This window comes from Coccinella septempunctata, chromosome 1 (genome assembly GCF_907165205.1).
Source record: "Coccinella septempunctata chromosome 1, icCocSept1.1, whole genome shotgun sequence".
Classification (NCBI taxonomy): Eukaryota; Metazoa; Arthropoda; class Insecta; order Coleoptera; family Coccinellidae; genus Coccinella; species Coccinella septempunctata.
Window position 1 is genome coordinate 2633238 of NC_058189.1, and position 16770 is coordinate 2650007.

At 35.0% G+C, this 16770-nt stretch overlaps 2 protein-coding genes across 2 annotated transcripts; both read right to left on the minus strand.

The window, feature by feature from the left end:
- Positions 1–3066: 3066 nt before the first annotated feature.
- LOC123321104 (rac GTPase-activating protein 1-like) lies at positions 3067–8000 on the minus strand. Its single transcript, XM_044908610.1, has 10 exons — positions 7359–8000; positions 7146–7308; positions 6863–7026; positions 6611–6772; positions 6180–6512; positions 5974–6120; positions 5517–5755; positions 3757–3901; positions 3563–3702; positions 3067–3444 (listed from the first exon to the last, which is right to left on the minus strand). The coding sequence occupies exons 1-10, from the start codon at positions 7800–7802 to the stop codon at positions 3384–3386; spliced, it is 1998 nt and encodes a 665-aa protein (XP_044764545.1). The 5' UTR covers positions 7803–8000; the 3' UTR covers positions 3067–3383.
- Positions 8001–8459: 459 nt separating this feature from the next.
- Positions 8460–16479, minus strand: LOC123313405 (putative ankyrin repeat protein RF_0381). The gene is made up of 2 exons (XM_044898281.1): positions 16047–16479; positions 8460–9982 (listed from the first exon to the last, which is right to left on the minus strand). The coding sequence occupies exons 1-2, from the start codon at positions 16366–16368 to the stop codon at positions 8859–8861; spliced, it is 1446 nt and encodes a 481-aa protein (XP_044754216.1). The 5' UTR covers positions 16369–16479; the 3' UTR covers positions 8460–8858.
- Between the last annotated feature and the right edge of the window lie 291 nt (positions 16480–16770).

The following is a 16770-nucleotide window of genomic DNA, read 5'->3' on the forward strand; positions in this document are numbered from 1 at the left end:
AACCCGAAATCTCCTCAAATCTAGGTGTAGGGGCTATCACCCCTAAATTCTTCATAAGAAATAGAGGGTGAGCTAAACCCAAATTGGAAGACAAAATGCATTTTGTCTTCCAATTTGGGTTTAGCTCACCCTCTATTTCTTATGAAGAATTTAGGGGTGATAGCCCCTACACCTAGATTTGAGGAGATTTCGGGTTACAATTTTGCTCAAAATATGTCCCCCTCCCTTCAAAAATTGACCTGTTTCGGCTTTTTCTTTGAAAATACACTTGTTGAGACATGGAGACATAATTGTCCTTCTACATAATACTATATAGTTCAAGATTATAGAGTTAGGTCTCTATGTCTATAATCTTCGCTATATATAGTTGTTTTCCAATTGAGGTATAGCTAATCCTCTATTCTCTATAAGAATTTAGGGTTGACAACCCCTCCACCCAAGATATTGAGAAGATTTTAGCTTACAATTCTGCTAGAAACATGTCCCCCCTCGGAATGAAAATTGACCTGTTCCGTCTTTTCTCTGAAAACATCCTTGTCGAGACATATAATTGGCCTGGCAAGTTTTCAAATTATTTTCACTTCCTGTAACTACTTCAAGAAATCAATAAAAATTTGCAAACCATAGTATTCATGTAGAGGGTCAAGTGATCTTTCAATTCAGGTATAGCATAGCTCACCCCCTATTCCCTATTGAGAATTTTGGGTTGGGGTGATAGCTTTTACACCTATAGGGTTCCGAGGAGATTTCGGCTCAAAATGTCCCCCTACACGAATGAGGAATTGATATTTTCTCTGAAATCATCCTTGTCGTGACATAATTGCACTGGCAAATTTGTAAATCGTCACCCTGTATAGTTTCTGTATTGATAATTCTGCGTTTTAAAAATGCAGTTTTTGATAAACATCAGTGACTGTGTAGGTTTTTAATATTGATAATTCTGCATTAAAAACATGTATTTGATATACAGGATGTTTTCTGATTTCAATATTTATGGGATTGATTTTTGGGCCCATTTTAAGAAAAAAAACTTCATATGAACATATGTCCTAAACGTCTTACCTTTTGAGATACAGGGTGGTAAAGTTTTCAAAAATAAATCATTTATTATCAATATCTACAATACCACTTCAAATATTTCAATGAAATTTGTCATAAATGTATACTATGAATCAAGAGGCATTTTTTAATGTATCACTTTTTTCTTCATTTCCACCAGTGGCGTTCGTACGTAATTTGACCCACCTATTTTGGCAGACATTGATGGTATGCCACAGATTTTTCCTGAAATAAAAATTATATTTGAAATTCCCAATCATTTCTTACCAAAGTTGATCACTTGAGTTTTTTCAATCCGATTCACGGTTTCCGCTTAAAAAAATAAAAACCGTTCCTCTGCATGATTATAACAATATCCTTAAATACATACATATGACCATATCACCATGCAGAGATATACGTAGATTTTATTTTTTAAGATGAAACCCGTGCGTCGGACTAAAAAAATTCAAGAGATCAAATTTGCTCATAGTTGAGTACAGTCAGTGGCGTGCCACAGACTAAATCTAAATAAAACTACCTTGTATCTCAAAAGGTAAAACGTTTAGGACATATGTTCATATGAAGTTTTTTTCTTAGAATGGGCCCAAAAATTACCACCATAAATATTGACATTCAATTAAGAAACACCCTGTATACAGTGACTGTACAGTTTCTGTATTGATAATACGGCATTTTAAAAATGCAGTTTTTGATATACAGTTACTATTGATAATTCTTCATTTTTAAAATGCAGTATTAGATATACCATATTTATACTGCACCAGTTTCTGTGCATATAATTCTTCATTTTAAACATGCAGTTTCTGTAAACCGAAAACTACTGCTCTTTATCCCTGAAGGGTGCATTTAAAAAAATCTGGGGGACCTTTTAGGGGTGGTAATTATAGAAACAAAAATTTAATGACGGATTGTGGTTGAGTTTTTGACGCCATTTAAAATACTTTTTGTTAGAACTTTCTACCCTGTCTGAGAGCCGGGATATTCTCTGGTATGCATGGATCATCTTGGGACAACCTGTATAGTTAGTCGAATAGGTGACACCTTCCACCATTCAATTTTTATAGCCTTTTTAACACCAATCACAGCTGTTTTTTTACAAAGATAGTAGAATAAAATCTATAATTGTTAATCTTGATCTTGAAGGGTGACTTTTTGACCCTTGTCAATTGATTGTGATCGGTAAAGAAGCGGGAAAAACAGCAGAGAAACTCGGCCTCCATTGGGTTAAATGGGGAATTCTCCTCAATTTGGGTTATCACTACATATGCAAGTTTAAACTGAATAATTATGAGCTTCATCCATGAATTTTTCAAATGCACAGCGGAAACTATTAAAAATCATCCTTCAAATATGGGGTTTTAAAATTTAAATCACTTGGTTCCGAGTTTACGATTTGGCAACAGCGCCTATAAGACAATGAAAAGAACAATGTCCTATCAGCTTGTTTGTAAAATAACAGCTGTTGATCTACAGGCGCGTACTTACTGGCAAGCTTCAACTACAACCGGCCATAAAAATCCCATAAAATTTCACGACCTTCCTCGTTCGTCGCAGACTTCATAGACAGCCATCTTTGTCTATCTCATCAAGATAGTGTATTTGTTGTCCTTTATTATCAACGCATATTTCAGTCGATGTTGCCAACTTGTGAAATAGAAACGAAACGCTTTAAATACCCATTTTTATTTTTAAGTGCTTAAAATATTTTTTTTTGGGAAACGGTTGAAATGGTTATTTCAAAATGTGACGTTTCAAAGATATTTCATAAAAAATACATCATTTTCGTCAGAAGGAGTATTCCCTATTGTAATTTTCAAATCCAGTAGTGCTAAGCCCGACTCTGCCAAACAGAGTTAAGACGTAACCTAATCTAACTCTGCAATCTTTGGTTGCAAATTTATAGGTTTGCCTGATTTCTTTCAACATGCCTTTGGACAAATTAATTTCGTAGCATTTTGTTAAACCTTTTGGTGTGTGAGGGGATCTCAGTATAAAATATAGTCCTTTTTATAGATAAGAAATAAATTTATTTCCAAATATAAATGTGACAACTTGAAACGTCTCACTCGAGCTTCCACTTACATCATTTGATTCAATCCTCAATCAATTCAATATACAAATTCCTCGAACAACCTTGTTTAATGTTTGAAAATTAAATTATAATGAAAAAATTCAAATGCACTATCAGCTAGTATCATAAAAAAACTCTTTCATTATGATAAAACAAATTAAGTACTTAAACTTAGGATAACTGAAATACTCGCATTATGTAATAAAACTTAACATTATATTAATACACTCTTCAGTTGAAGATGCCAGAGTTAAAGTCTTGTTTCTGGTGGCGTAGGGAAGAATCTTTTTCTTTTAGGAGTTCCGTGTGCCCTGAAAAGAAATACTCATCAGCGTCAAAAATAAAACATATTATTTGTTACAATAAATCTTGAAAATCAATTTTCACATTCATTCGTAATGAACAGAAGTAAAACGAATGTATACTCACATTTTAGGAGTTTTAACATTCCTCAACAACAGGGAATCTGTGCTTGGGGTTTGCTGCAATCTCGCCGGGCCATAACTGGGAGTGATATTTATGAACGTTTCCCAATAGGCAGACGGCAGTCCAATTAAAAATTTTACAACCTATAAATTTGACATAATTGTATACAGGTAACTTTTTATGTTTTTTTTACTTACATTTGCTTGCTGTTTTGCTTCATATATGAAATTGTGTCTATTTCTTTTGTCATCTATGTCATCTGAGGAATATCCTACAATCGTGGGCCCGAAAACTATAGCCAAATTTTCAGCAGGCATCTTGATTTCCTTTTTCTGTGAAATTCTGTAAAAAAAATCATGTACATACTTACACAATCTACACTGTGCAAAAAAATTAACGCACATTCTGAAAATCTCAATTTTACTGAAAGTTAACTCTACATTGACTTTATAATTTATTTTTTATGTTCTCTCAGGAAGGTTTTGAACGAAACAAGATACATTAAATGGAAGAAAAATTCAGGATTTCAACGAATTTTATGTGAAAGAAGAGAAATGAACAATTTTCAAAATACTGAAATGCTGATAAGTGATTTAATACTTGGTATTTCCACCCCTTGCGTTAATTACATCTCGGCAACGACGGTTCATACTCAAAATGAGTGATTTTCAAATGTTCTGATCTAATCCTTCCCAGATTTCTCCGAGTTGGATTCCTAAGTCATTAAGAGTAGCTGGATGATTTTCTGAACTTCTTAGCCTTCTATTGAGGTTGTCCCAAACCTGCCCAATCGTATTGAGATCTGGACTTCTTGCTGGCCATTCCATTCGAGAGACTTCAACCTCTTCAAGGTACTCCTGAACGATGCGCGCACGATGGGGTCTGGCATTATCGTCCATAAAAATGAAATTTTCACCAATGTATGGGGCAAATGGCACTACAAGCTCTTCAAGAATGTTCCTTATATACTTATCAGCATTCATAGCTCCATTATCAAAGACCACTAGGTCTGTGCGAGCAGTCAAAGATATTCCACCCCATACCATAATCGATCCTCCCCCGAAACCAGTAGTATTCAGGAAATTGCACTGAGCATATCTTTCATGTGGACGTCTGTATAAAAGGGAACGTCGATCACAATGGTAGAGGCAGAATCTAGACTCATCTGTGAAGAGAACTCTTTCCCAATCGCCCTCTTCCCAATGGATATGCTCTCTCGCAAAATCCAAACGCGCCCTTCGCTGGGCTGGAGTAAGAGCTGGGCCTCTTGCCGCGACACGAGGCCTTAAATCATATTCTCTGAGGCGATTTCTTATTGTCTGAGTGCTAATTTGCACCTCATGAGTTTGCTCAAGCTGAATTTGAAGGAGGCGAGCGGTTGCAAACCGTTGTCTCAACGAAGAAACTCTCAAGTAACGTTCTTGAATGGCAGTTGTTACCCGTGGTCTACCCTGTCCTAGTCTTCGGACATTCATACCTGTCTCCCTGAATCGCTGCAACATTCTGGACACACTTGTTTGGGAAACTCCAAACCTTTCTGTAATTCTTGTGTATGTCCACCCTTCTTCTCGCAAAACTACCGCTTGGGCACATTCCTCTTGGGTCAAATTGCGTGTTTCGCGTTGCAAAGCGATCGAGTGTAAAAAATCAAAATAAAGAAAAACTATTGATCACTAGAATTGATCGAGAATAACTGATTTTAGAATGGAGCCAATACATTCAAAATCTGATAATATCATCTTTTTTTATTCCTGCTGAGAAAAAACATCTGTATTGAAGAAAACCGTTGAAAGTGGATAACATATGCATGCATAATTCTGATAAAAATAATTATCATTGAGAACACCTTCAATTGTAGAATAAATTTGAGATTTCCATAATGTGCGTTAATTTTTTTGCAGAGTGTATTTTCATTTTCTGAGAATGCAATGATTAAATTGAATAATCCATCACTAACCTTTGTAGATGAAGCATCATGAAGGCTAAAGTGTCTCTGTTTGGTTGTGGAAGCTCGGAGATTTTGGCTTTGATTTTCTGAACGTCATTTTCATCGCAAGCAGTCACAAAGTCGTTCCACAGAGCCTTGGTTATCAAGGAATCTTGCAGTGATCTGAGGAAATCCTTAACAACCCCACAGAGAACATGGACGTCAATATCAGTTAGACAGGGTGCTGCTTTACCCTTCAAAAATCGCTCCTAAAAAAAAAATCAATTTTCAATAGTTTATTTCAATTTTCAGGTATGAGAGATTTCGATAGCAACTGAACCCCCATTTCCTAAATAAGATTTGACCAAAAGATAGAGAAAGAAGTGAATATCAAAGTTTGAATGAAAAAATCAGAAAAAAGTAAAGATGTTGAAGCTCAAAATGACTTATTATTAAAGTTAGATCGAATAAATCATCGATTAAATACCTTAAGAGTCTTAACTTCCTTTTCTGAACCTGGCACTCGATATAGACCTACTTCGTTTGTATCTCTGAGCTCAATTTCATTAACACAATGAATTATAAGAGGTGGTACCATTGGCGGTGTTGTACCTGTATAGTCGCCAATAACGCTCTAGAACAAAATCAATTATGTTAAATCATAAATTAACAATATCATGTATTCAATCTTACCAAACCATTGCCCTGATTCGGAGTGTGAATAACGGGGATGCAAGGCAGGGCCAATTTGTCCTTGCATTCTACATGGCAAGTATTCTTGCAGTCTTTACATTTCCAAGCCAATCTTCCGAACCTCAGCCTCGACTGACAAAAACCGCAGTTATCTGGCAAGACAACGGTTCTTTTCTGGAAAGTGTGCTGTTTCGAACCATGGATATAATTGTTGTTGGAATTGCTGTCCGTTTCGTGTTTATCCAAATTCATTCTGGTAGGTTTCGGAGGACCTTCCTTCCTATTCCAGGATTGGAAGATCATGTCACTGGGAATTGCTGGTTGATGATGATACTGTGAAGAAATCGTAGATGCAAAAAATTTAGGAAATTGTGTAAAAAAATCGAGATTTTTCACAAAATTTCTCTACAATATTCATATGAATACTCTACCTCATTCTTCTGAGGGGTTTCTGGAAGTGGCGCAGATGGGGCATAAGCATTGTGTTGCTGAGGTGCACTTGGTAAAGCCTCAATAACAGAAGTGGCTGTTATGGGACCATGTTTAGGCATAGTTAGAGTTGTAGTTGCCCTAACTGTATCACTGGTACTTATCTATGACACAAAATGTTTTATTGCTTGATTTCTAAGGTTCATCATTCAAAAGTTACATATTATACCAGTTATATGAAGTATATTCCTTACCTCAACCACTTTATGTCCGGATGATTTACGTTTCTTTACGGCAGGTTGTTCTGATGCTAAATCAGTACTTGGACGAGGCTTTTTCCACATTTTTCCATCATAGAATTTAGACGTGTCTAAATCATCTTCAGATTTTGAATAACTGAAGTCTGAGAGGATAGATCCTATGGAAGTATTTCAAATTAAAATCAGAAAAACTACACACGAATATTTGATTCCACACATGGCAACAAAACCATAATTTGCAGTATACGTATATATAAATACTTCCTACTACTCTAACCTGTTGAGTTTATTTCTGGTATACAACTGAGCTGTGGAGCTTGCTCCTGGTCTATACGGTCTGACTCTAGAAAGGCAAATTTGCCCAATGTGTCCTCTGGTATAACCCTGCGAGCCTCTCTGTTATGTAGAAGAAACTCTTTCATTTGAGAAATTTGCATTTCCTGAAATTATTCTGTTCACCGAAATCCTCAAAGAATGAAACCCAACTTACCAGAATATCCCTTTCTTTCTCGGCGTTTTTAGTGTTTCTCTTCTCTTTATCGAGAAACTTTCGGGCAAGAGCCAGCTTCCCTTCCAGATCGCTGTTCTCTCGGTTCATAGCATCTAGCCTTTCTTGTAGTCGCATGCATTCCTCGCGAGATTTACGGAAACTCTGAAATAATACCTTTGTGGTTTCCACGAATTCACTGAAAGACTTCTCTGAATAAATGTATTGTGACTTCAACGTTCTGACGAATCTTGAAATCTCATCATATTCGGCTATTATCGACAAGTTCTGATCAGTCGATCCACCCGAAGTTCCACTGTCGGGAATACTAGATATACTTTCATCACTATCGGAATTACATTTCACTGGATTAACTCTTCCATTTCTATATGATTTGGGAGTATCGGTTGCATACGGAGTTTTGAAAACAGCTTCAGACATTTTCATGTATAACGGTTTTCTTTCACAATTAACTCATATAATACCTTAGGACTTCTTTGGGTAAAACAATGAGAAAGATTAAATAATGCTGTATATTGAAATCAACTGAAAAAATCTAGAAAGAATCAAAACGAAAAACCTGGCTTACGAAAAGAAAACAGTTAATTTCAAATTTGACCAGTAGAATTTCTTCATTTCTATGAACATTTTTGACGGTTATAATCAATGATGCCAACGTAGGCAACTCGAATTTTTTTTTCTTTTTGTGGAGGGTTAAATTTGAAACGTCTCAAAAATTAAATATTTAACTGAAAATTAAGTTTTTTTATGTTCACCTCAAACAGTAAATAACTGGCATATTTAATCATGTTTAAATAACATTGTATACTAAGGTCTGTCTAATCTAATCTATGATACTTCCATGATGATACTTCAGATGAAGTTTTATAGGTGGCGCGATTTGGAGTTATATTCTCTGAGCTATACATATACCGGGTGACCCACATAAATCTTCTCATTGCAAATTCGTGGGGATACGAAACAGAAGTTTAATTTACTTGACTATGAATATTTTGAACTTTGGTATGTTCGGCATTATGGAATGGAAAGTAATGAAATTCAGTGGATTATAGGTGTCATTTAGGGAACGAAAGTGAAATCATCTCTTTTTATAAGAAAATGTAATATTAAAATAAGTGACATTTAATTTATTTAGTTTTTCCTATAGGTATTATTCACACAAAGATACCACATATCATATACACAATTATTCTATTCCATCGTCGTCATTATATATTATGTAATTTATTCGTCTTTCATATCATCCATTATTGTACGATTATGCGTAGGTATTCATTAATTGAAATCAAGCACATATTTATATGTACCTATATGTATTTCCTATATAAGTAAAGTCTTTACTGAAACCTGATTTGAATGGTTTTGTCTTTGAAAATACTCCCTTCTATTTGAATCATATGGTTTCGGGTATAAAAACGAAATGCAGTTTTAAAAAATATTATACAAATTCTTTATAAAAACCTCCAGTTCGATGAACACGATTCAGTGATATCGATATCTTCTATGATTGAGTTTTCTGTTTTGTATCTTAGGTCTAAAAGTCTGGACACAATCCTGCGGGTTTATATATTCCAGAATTTTATCTATACAAGGTCCAGGTAAAACGTATTCAAAAATCTCAGTCAGTAAAATTAACATTTTAGCCATGTCTAAAACTTTAACGCATTCCTCTATCAATTCATCTTCATACCCTCGTCTTTTCTTACGTATCATTCGATTTATTTCATCGGCAACGTTTTGATTTGTAGCACACCTAACAATTTTTCTATAATTGGTAGTCAGATCCCTGTAAGTGAAGTTAGTTCCAATTATTAATCTATCTAACTTTGACATTTCTGCCACACATTTTGTAGCGATACTCCTGAATTTCGGATGTTTGGAAAACGAATAAAGCATAAGATCAGTTTCTTTATGCCTCCCGTATAACTTGGGAGTTATGTGTTTCACGAGTATCTCAGCTAATTCCAACCTGTTGCTTCTGAGCGCTGTGTCCAGGACAGTGTCGCCATATTGAGTTAAGGCGAACACATTAGCGTTTCTTCTTAGCAAAGTTCTCACGAAATTCTTACAGGCGTTTTTGAACTTGTTGTCGTATTTTCCGAATTTGAAACTGTAAGAAATTTTGTGCAGTGGCGTGAAACCATAATAATCTGGTATATTGACGTCACATCTACTTTTGATCAAGTGTTCGAATACTTCGCAATTGAAATAGCGCAGAGGTGCTAGGCGATTCAGAGGGGTGTCTCCCTGATTGTTCTGAGCATTAACGTCTGCGTTGTATTTGATGAGGTCCCTCACAGCACTTTCTCCGTTGTTGTAGACGACAGCCAGATGAAGAGCTGTGTTTCCATCGGACATCTTGGCGTTTACATCACAGCCATAGTCGAGCAGCAGGGTTATCATGTAGTAGTTGTGAGAGATGACGGCTACGTGTAGAAGGGTCATATTTTCTTGGTACATTTGATGGATGTCTGCGTTCCTATCCAAACAGTATTTGGCCAGATCAATCTCGCATTGCGATACTGCATAATGAAGCGGTGTGTAACCCCCGAGTAATGTATCAATGTCTTCCAGATATTGAGCAAATATCATCAGCACTTCTGCATCTGAAAAAAGAAATGATGATCAAAAAATATCAACTTGTGGCTTCACCATATAGACAGCAAACTTGTGGTAACGGCTATAATATTAAACTGCTCTTTTTTACAGTTGGTGATACAAGGTGTTCTACAAGCTCTATGACAAACTTTGACAGGTGGTAGCTGTGTTTTTCTGTACATTTTTTTCCTATGAACATATATCCTATTCGTTTTTGTTTAGAAGATACAAGCATTTGAAAAATCATATTTTTCATGTTCAAATCATAATAATCAATGGAAATTTTGGACAATAAAAATGGTCCAAAGTGTCCACCATCGTCTTCAATGCAAGCTTCACATCGACGAACTAAAGATGCCTTTACTCGGCGGATTAGATTTTGGTCGTTTCGTATTTGGTTTGCTGCATCTTGAATTCTATCAAGTTAATGAGATTAGAATTCAACATGATAAACAAGCTCCTTTATAGAGTCATTCGGGGCAACTGTGCGCACTTTTGCCTTTCAAGCCTTACCCTGTTTCAAATGTTGAAGCTAGGAAAATTAAAACATATTCATAAGATAGAGAATTTTCTAATCTATTAGAAAACATCAAAAAGCAAACAAACAAAAACGTTTTCTTTCCGCAAAAAAGAATTTAATAGAGAAAGTCGGAGTGCGTTCACATGCCCCGTATTGCGGGTAAGTGTGCGCACCCTCACGGGGTAAGTGAACGCAGTGCTTAGTGAACCACACAATCAAAACAAATTACAAAATAATGTCATCAAAATGTTACAATATTAGAGAAATGCTGTTTGTTGTCAATACAGAAGCGCCTTTTTACAAGCAGTGCATTATTGTTCGTGCCACAATTCTTGGTGAACACAACACTTGATACATTCCCCTGTTGGTGGCTCTTCATATTTTTCTGAACAAATAGGACAATATTGATCGAGTCTTTATCAAGAAAATCAACAATGTCATAATTTATTCCTCACTGAACTAACGCCCATATAGAGAATCTATGCGCACACTTACCCGCGCACACTTTCCCCAGTAAGCCAAAATTTGAATTGACGTTCTTATAGAGTTGAGCAGCTAAGAGAACCTAAAATTTTTTATTATATATTTAGATTGATATGCCCATGATCGAATAAAATATTGTTTAACACTGAGGGACTCAGATCTTGAACCTGGCAGAATGTGCAGAGATACTAAAAATTAACAAGAAAACTAGTGAATTTGATTGATTGCAAATAAAAAGTTAAAGAAACGTGGCACGGCGCACTCCTATGAAAAACTAATATGGCGATTCTGCGCCCTTGCTTCACCCAAATGAACCACTCTTTCATACATTGCATAGTCGATATATACGCACTGCGCACACTTACCCACTGCGCTCAGTTACCCCGAATGACTCTATGTCCCCATAAATAAAAATCAAACGAATTTAGATTAGGTGAACGAGATGGCCATTGTATTCTTTCATCAGCCAACTGCTGCATCAATGTGGTGGTGCACCATCGTGCTGATACCACATTTTTCCAACAATATTGAGCTCTAAGTTATCAATGAGGTCAAAAAGGTTGTGCTCCAAAAAATTTGTAAACAATTTTGCATTTAAACGATCATTTCTAACATGAAAACACTGAAACGTTGCTGACGTCGTCTTTGTCTATTGTCTAATGACATATGAATTCTGCAGTGCCCATAAATGTTCATATTATGGTTATTGTTGATACCATCCTCAATGAAACAAGTGTCAAATGAATAATCAAAATAACGTCAATCACTATATCAACCGATATTTTCTGTCGGCCTACTTAATCAAAACATGAAATAAAACTTTTTCAAATGCCTGTAACTCCTAAACGAAAACGAATCGGGCCTATGTTCATAGGAAAAAAAAATGATCAAAAGAAGCACATCTACCTTCTGTCAAAGTTTGTCATAGAGCTTGTAGAGCACCCGGTATAGTAATGCGGAGCTTTACTGTTTCTGACACAACGATATGATTGTTGTGAATGAATCTCGACAAAAAATAGTGTGGTTCCTTCATATAATTTTTTTTAACCACTTATGTCACGGACACTTATGTTTTCATCAAATTCATTATGTTTTCATCAAATTCTATATTCCTTAAATTGATTCAATCGCCCCTCTATCTAGTATTGGTCTTTTAGTCACGAACAGCGGACGAAAAGTGTATGCGGACGAAAAGTATTTGCTTTCAAAAATAGTCGGATATTTTTCTGAAAATATCCTATCTTCTAAGAAAAAATCTAAAATTGCTTTTCAGGTGCCACATTCAGAACAATGTCCTGCTAAAAAATATATATATTATAGATCCACTATTATTTGATAAAGAATCACATCTTTATATTTACACCCTGTATATACTGTATAATGGATTGCAAATTCGTGAGTGTACGCAGATCCCCCTAAGGGGGTGGTAAACCCTTGAAGACTTTTAAATGGCATGGTCGAGTGATTCATCATTTTGTGGGTTGTGCATTTCTAGTCAGGAATACACTGGAAACTTTCTGTTTTACGTTTGTATCAAAATAACATTCTGTAGCAGTTAAGGATTGACCAAAAGACCTACTTCTTTAGAAATTCTTCTCCTGAGAATGGTGTTAGGATTTAACCTGAAATGTTACAGAATGTGAATGTGATTACAGGGTCAGTATTAGACTTGTACAAATGTTTCCTATACCATTTTCTCCGAATCGGCTCGGTTTAAAAGATATAGGCTGTTGAAAAACCATAATAAAATTATTTTAAGTTCTAGCTCACAAACGGTTTCATCGAATGAAATGAAATTTGGAATATAGTTGAATCTTTTTCTAACACAAGATATCACCCACACCCTCCAGTTTTCTTATTATGACCATGACGTACCAAGAAAATACCAAAATTCAAAGAAATCAACTCTTGACACTAAGTTGGACGCTATCTAATGAATATTTGAATGTTTTGTTAAATAAAAATATTCTTCATATTTTTTCATAAAATGCGCCGATTTTGAGTAATTTGAAATTGGTTACTTTGACAGAAAGCAACTCTGCTTAAAAGATCCACAGATGTGTCATGGATTCAGCTTGTTATTCTGAAGGGAATTTTGTTTCTGCAGGGGTGGCATAGGTCATTATGAAAATTTAAAATGGCTATATCTTTTTGTCAGGGTCAAATCAGAAAAAATTGTATAGGAAAGAAGTGTTTTTTTGGGACTCAAGAATCTACTGTTAAAATATTTGTACTAGTCAAAGACTCACCCTGTAGAGACAATATTAAACAAAGACAAATACATTTATGAATTGAATCGAAAATTTTTCGTTTGGCAAAAAATTTCAAATGAAGAGTAACTATCGATATTGCTAGTATACATTATGTTCTTGATTTCTCCATCGAAATGTTTGATATCTTGTAGTTGTAGATAATATATTGAATTATCGATTGAGAGCAAATTCATATACAGAGTGAGTAAAAAGTAGACCAAAAATTCATATCTTCGATTTTAACCACATATTTTAATGCTCGAAAAGGTCAATCTTCGTTTTAAATAGCCTTTTCAATCTTTTCATGTATAATTCAGGAGTTTGTCATGAACCCTCAAAGAGGGCTGGAAGGATAGTTGAGTTTTTTAAATGGGAAGCCAAAATTTTTGTTCTAGAACCTTCTGTTGCTGAGGATGTGACGGTCAACCCTTTTTTAATTTTACGGGGATGAAGTGGTTTTAACTAATTAAACACCCTCTCATGGAGGGTGCCGGAAAAAATCCTCGATTTTTCATGAGGAGTTGTGCAATTGAAAATAAAAATATCGGCAAAAAAGGCTCTTTAGATGGCCTGTTGACTTGCGTGTTTAGGTACAAGTGCAACGACATATTTATCTTTCGTCAATATCCAATGCAAAGTGACCATGGACAAGTTCTCCTCTGTAATCTGTGGACAAGTGCAATTTTTGTACTCCTATACGTCGACTAGAGGAGTTTGTACTCCAGAGAGGGAACGTACTAGCTTATAAACGAGACAGACAGACCCGGTTTCTTGGAATTTCTTAACAATTTTCCCTATATAGGTAACATTAAAGGTGTTAGCACCAAATTCATTTTTTCTCAACAGTTGACGTCTAGGGTCCGTTACATAACCATAGACGCTGGGTTTTACAATCGTTCGGTCCAAACAATTGTGAAACTTAGGCTATTTGCCTCTCAATCCAACCCTGTTAAGTTCAGATACAATTGACCTTATCGAAGATCCACCAAACCCAAGTTTTATCACTGTTCAAAGTGTGTACTCGAAAGCCAAGAATAACATGAAGTCAAACATACGTGGGAAATCTTGTTTGTGAAATAACAGGATTTTAGTTCACACGACGAAATGTCTTAAATTTCCAGACACGCCTTGAACAATGGTTGTCTGATAACAATATTTTAGGATGGACCATGTTTTTTCTTATTTCATAATTTCATACCATTTGTTGGTGATATGAAATGAAACGAGATCTCAATTTTATATTGCTATTTCAGAGCACCGAATCACATATTGCCAACGTAAAAATTCCTATTCGTATTTTTTCGAAGAAGAAGAACAGGTAGATATACATTTTTCCTGCGAAAAAAGAATGACGCAAATATGTACATATTTTTATTTTCAAACTACGAAGTCCCTTATGGCAGTATACACCGTTTCATTAAACGAAGATTAAGCTAATTAAGATATTTTAGCATAGAATCTCTATGGAAAAAAAGACGTTCAAGGAATTTATCTCGTTTGATGAAACGTTGCATACTGCCTTTATTCAAGTAAAAATGAAGGCACAGAATTCAAATTTTCGGTATTTGCTATTCTGTAGAAAAATTCTCGATCATTGCAATTTTTTTTCTGAATTACGCAACTTTTCAAATAGAGGATTTCCCGAAAGTAAACCAACACATGTTAACCAATTCAAAATTAATTGTTTAAGCTAATAATTCAAAGTGAGTTTTAATACAACTGACATGTCTACGAAATTCACTGCATTACAATTTCCATTTTTTTGTTTATCTTGCGGTCAATACATTTTAATTTTTTTTTTATGTTACCTACTTTAGTAATTGATAAAATATGAAACAACGTATCATTTATCATTTATCAAATTAAAATTCGAACTCAATACGCTTAACCATTTCATCGCTATAATTAAATAAAGTTGATAAGAATCCTATTAACGAATAAATCAGTTTCAGCATCAGAAGGACTACCCATTTCAGATACAAAATACAAAAAGTTGGAACTGCCAACTTCTCAATTAAACAGGATGTAAATCAATAGTGACTCCCCGTCAAAAAACAGTGTGGTTTTTTTTTAATAGCCCCAGCTTTTATATACAGCCTCCTGAAAATGTCATCTGTAACGTAATTTTTATTTTATTTAAAATTTTTTTTCAAAAACCAGAAAACTGGCAGACATTAAATTGAGGAGACATTCTATGACAATATGACATTGTGGTGGCGTTCTCCCAGCATGATATCTGAATTCGGATATTATTTCAGCCCGTACCTGTTGATTTTTTTTTCTCAAAAACCTTTACTTTTAGCAAGAAATTACAGGAAACCTTATTGGTTAAAAATTAATAGTGCTATCAAAAATTAGTTTTTCAATGGTATAACAGATATACCCTGCTTTTTCCTTATTCATAAATAAGGAAAACAACTCTCTCAAGTAGCTTTTTCTAGCCTTAGAGGAAAACCTCCATATATTTTTTGATTGCCTTCTAGCTCCCATAGGTCAATTTAATTTCTGTCAATTTTAATATGTTCGATGATTGTCTCTGAATCTGAAAATTTCTAGAACGACAAATCAACATTATTTTAGGCACGTTTCATATATTGTTATCAGATACAAACCCAAAATTTTCCTCAGCAAAGAGGACAACTGGAAATACGTAACTACCATACGTATCTATATCCTGAACAATTTAAAAATTTTGTTGTATTCTGTGTTCAGATTGTCAATTGAATCTGAATCAAACAGTGTTGCAGCTTTGTGTCAAATGAGTGGAAGGAATATATTTTTTTCGTTATTCCTACAGATGTGAAAATCCTTACTTACCCCCATTTCTAAAAGCATGCAAAGCTATAGGTTGCCCATCATAATGGGGCATCAAGGGGTCAGCGCCATAAGAAAGAAGAAGCTCCATGATCCTCTTCTCGGTGTCCGTGTTCAGCTCCCATATCGTTTTTGTTACAACAGCCAGTGGGGTGTAGCCTTTAGAATTGACACAATTCACGTATGTTGGAAACTCTTCCAGCATTGCCTTCAAGGCCTCATAATTTTCCATTTCGGCGTAAATATGCAACTCGTATTCACAGAAATACGGAAAATTGTCGGGTTCCACATAATAACTTTTGTTTTTTACACGAGCGGGTCTCATTTTACCTCGCTGGAAAGTCACTCTGATATCAAACTAAGGAAAATATAAAAGCTAACTCTTGTGGGATGAGCGGAACGTAGATGCAACGTTGCCAACTGTGTAATAAACCCCTAAGTCCGAAGGACCAACGCGTAGATAAATGTGTGTAGCATATTGTGGGAATACGAACGGTATCAAAAAAATCTAATATAAAAGTTTAAGGGCTTAAGGGGTGTTAAAAATCTACCATAATATTGATTGATAGTTAAATTTTTTTTTCAATTTTTGATTAACCATATATAATAACTTGATTCGTTAGTTTCCCAGATATAATTACATTTTGATTAGTTACTTAAAACAAAATAAATTTTAAAAAAACAATTTCATCACTAATAACTCAAAAAACCAGGTGGCCGAAAAGCA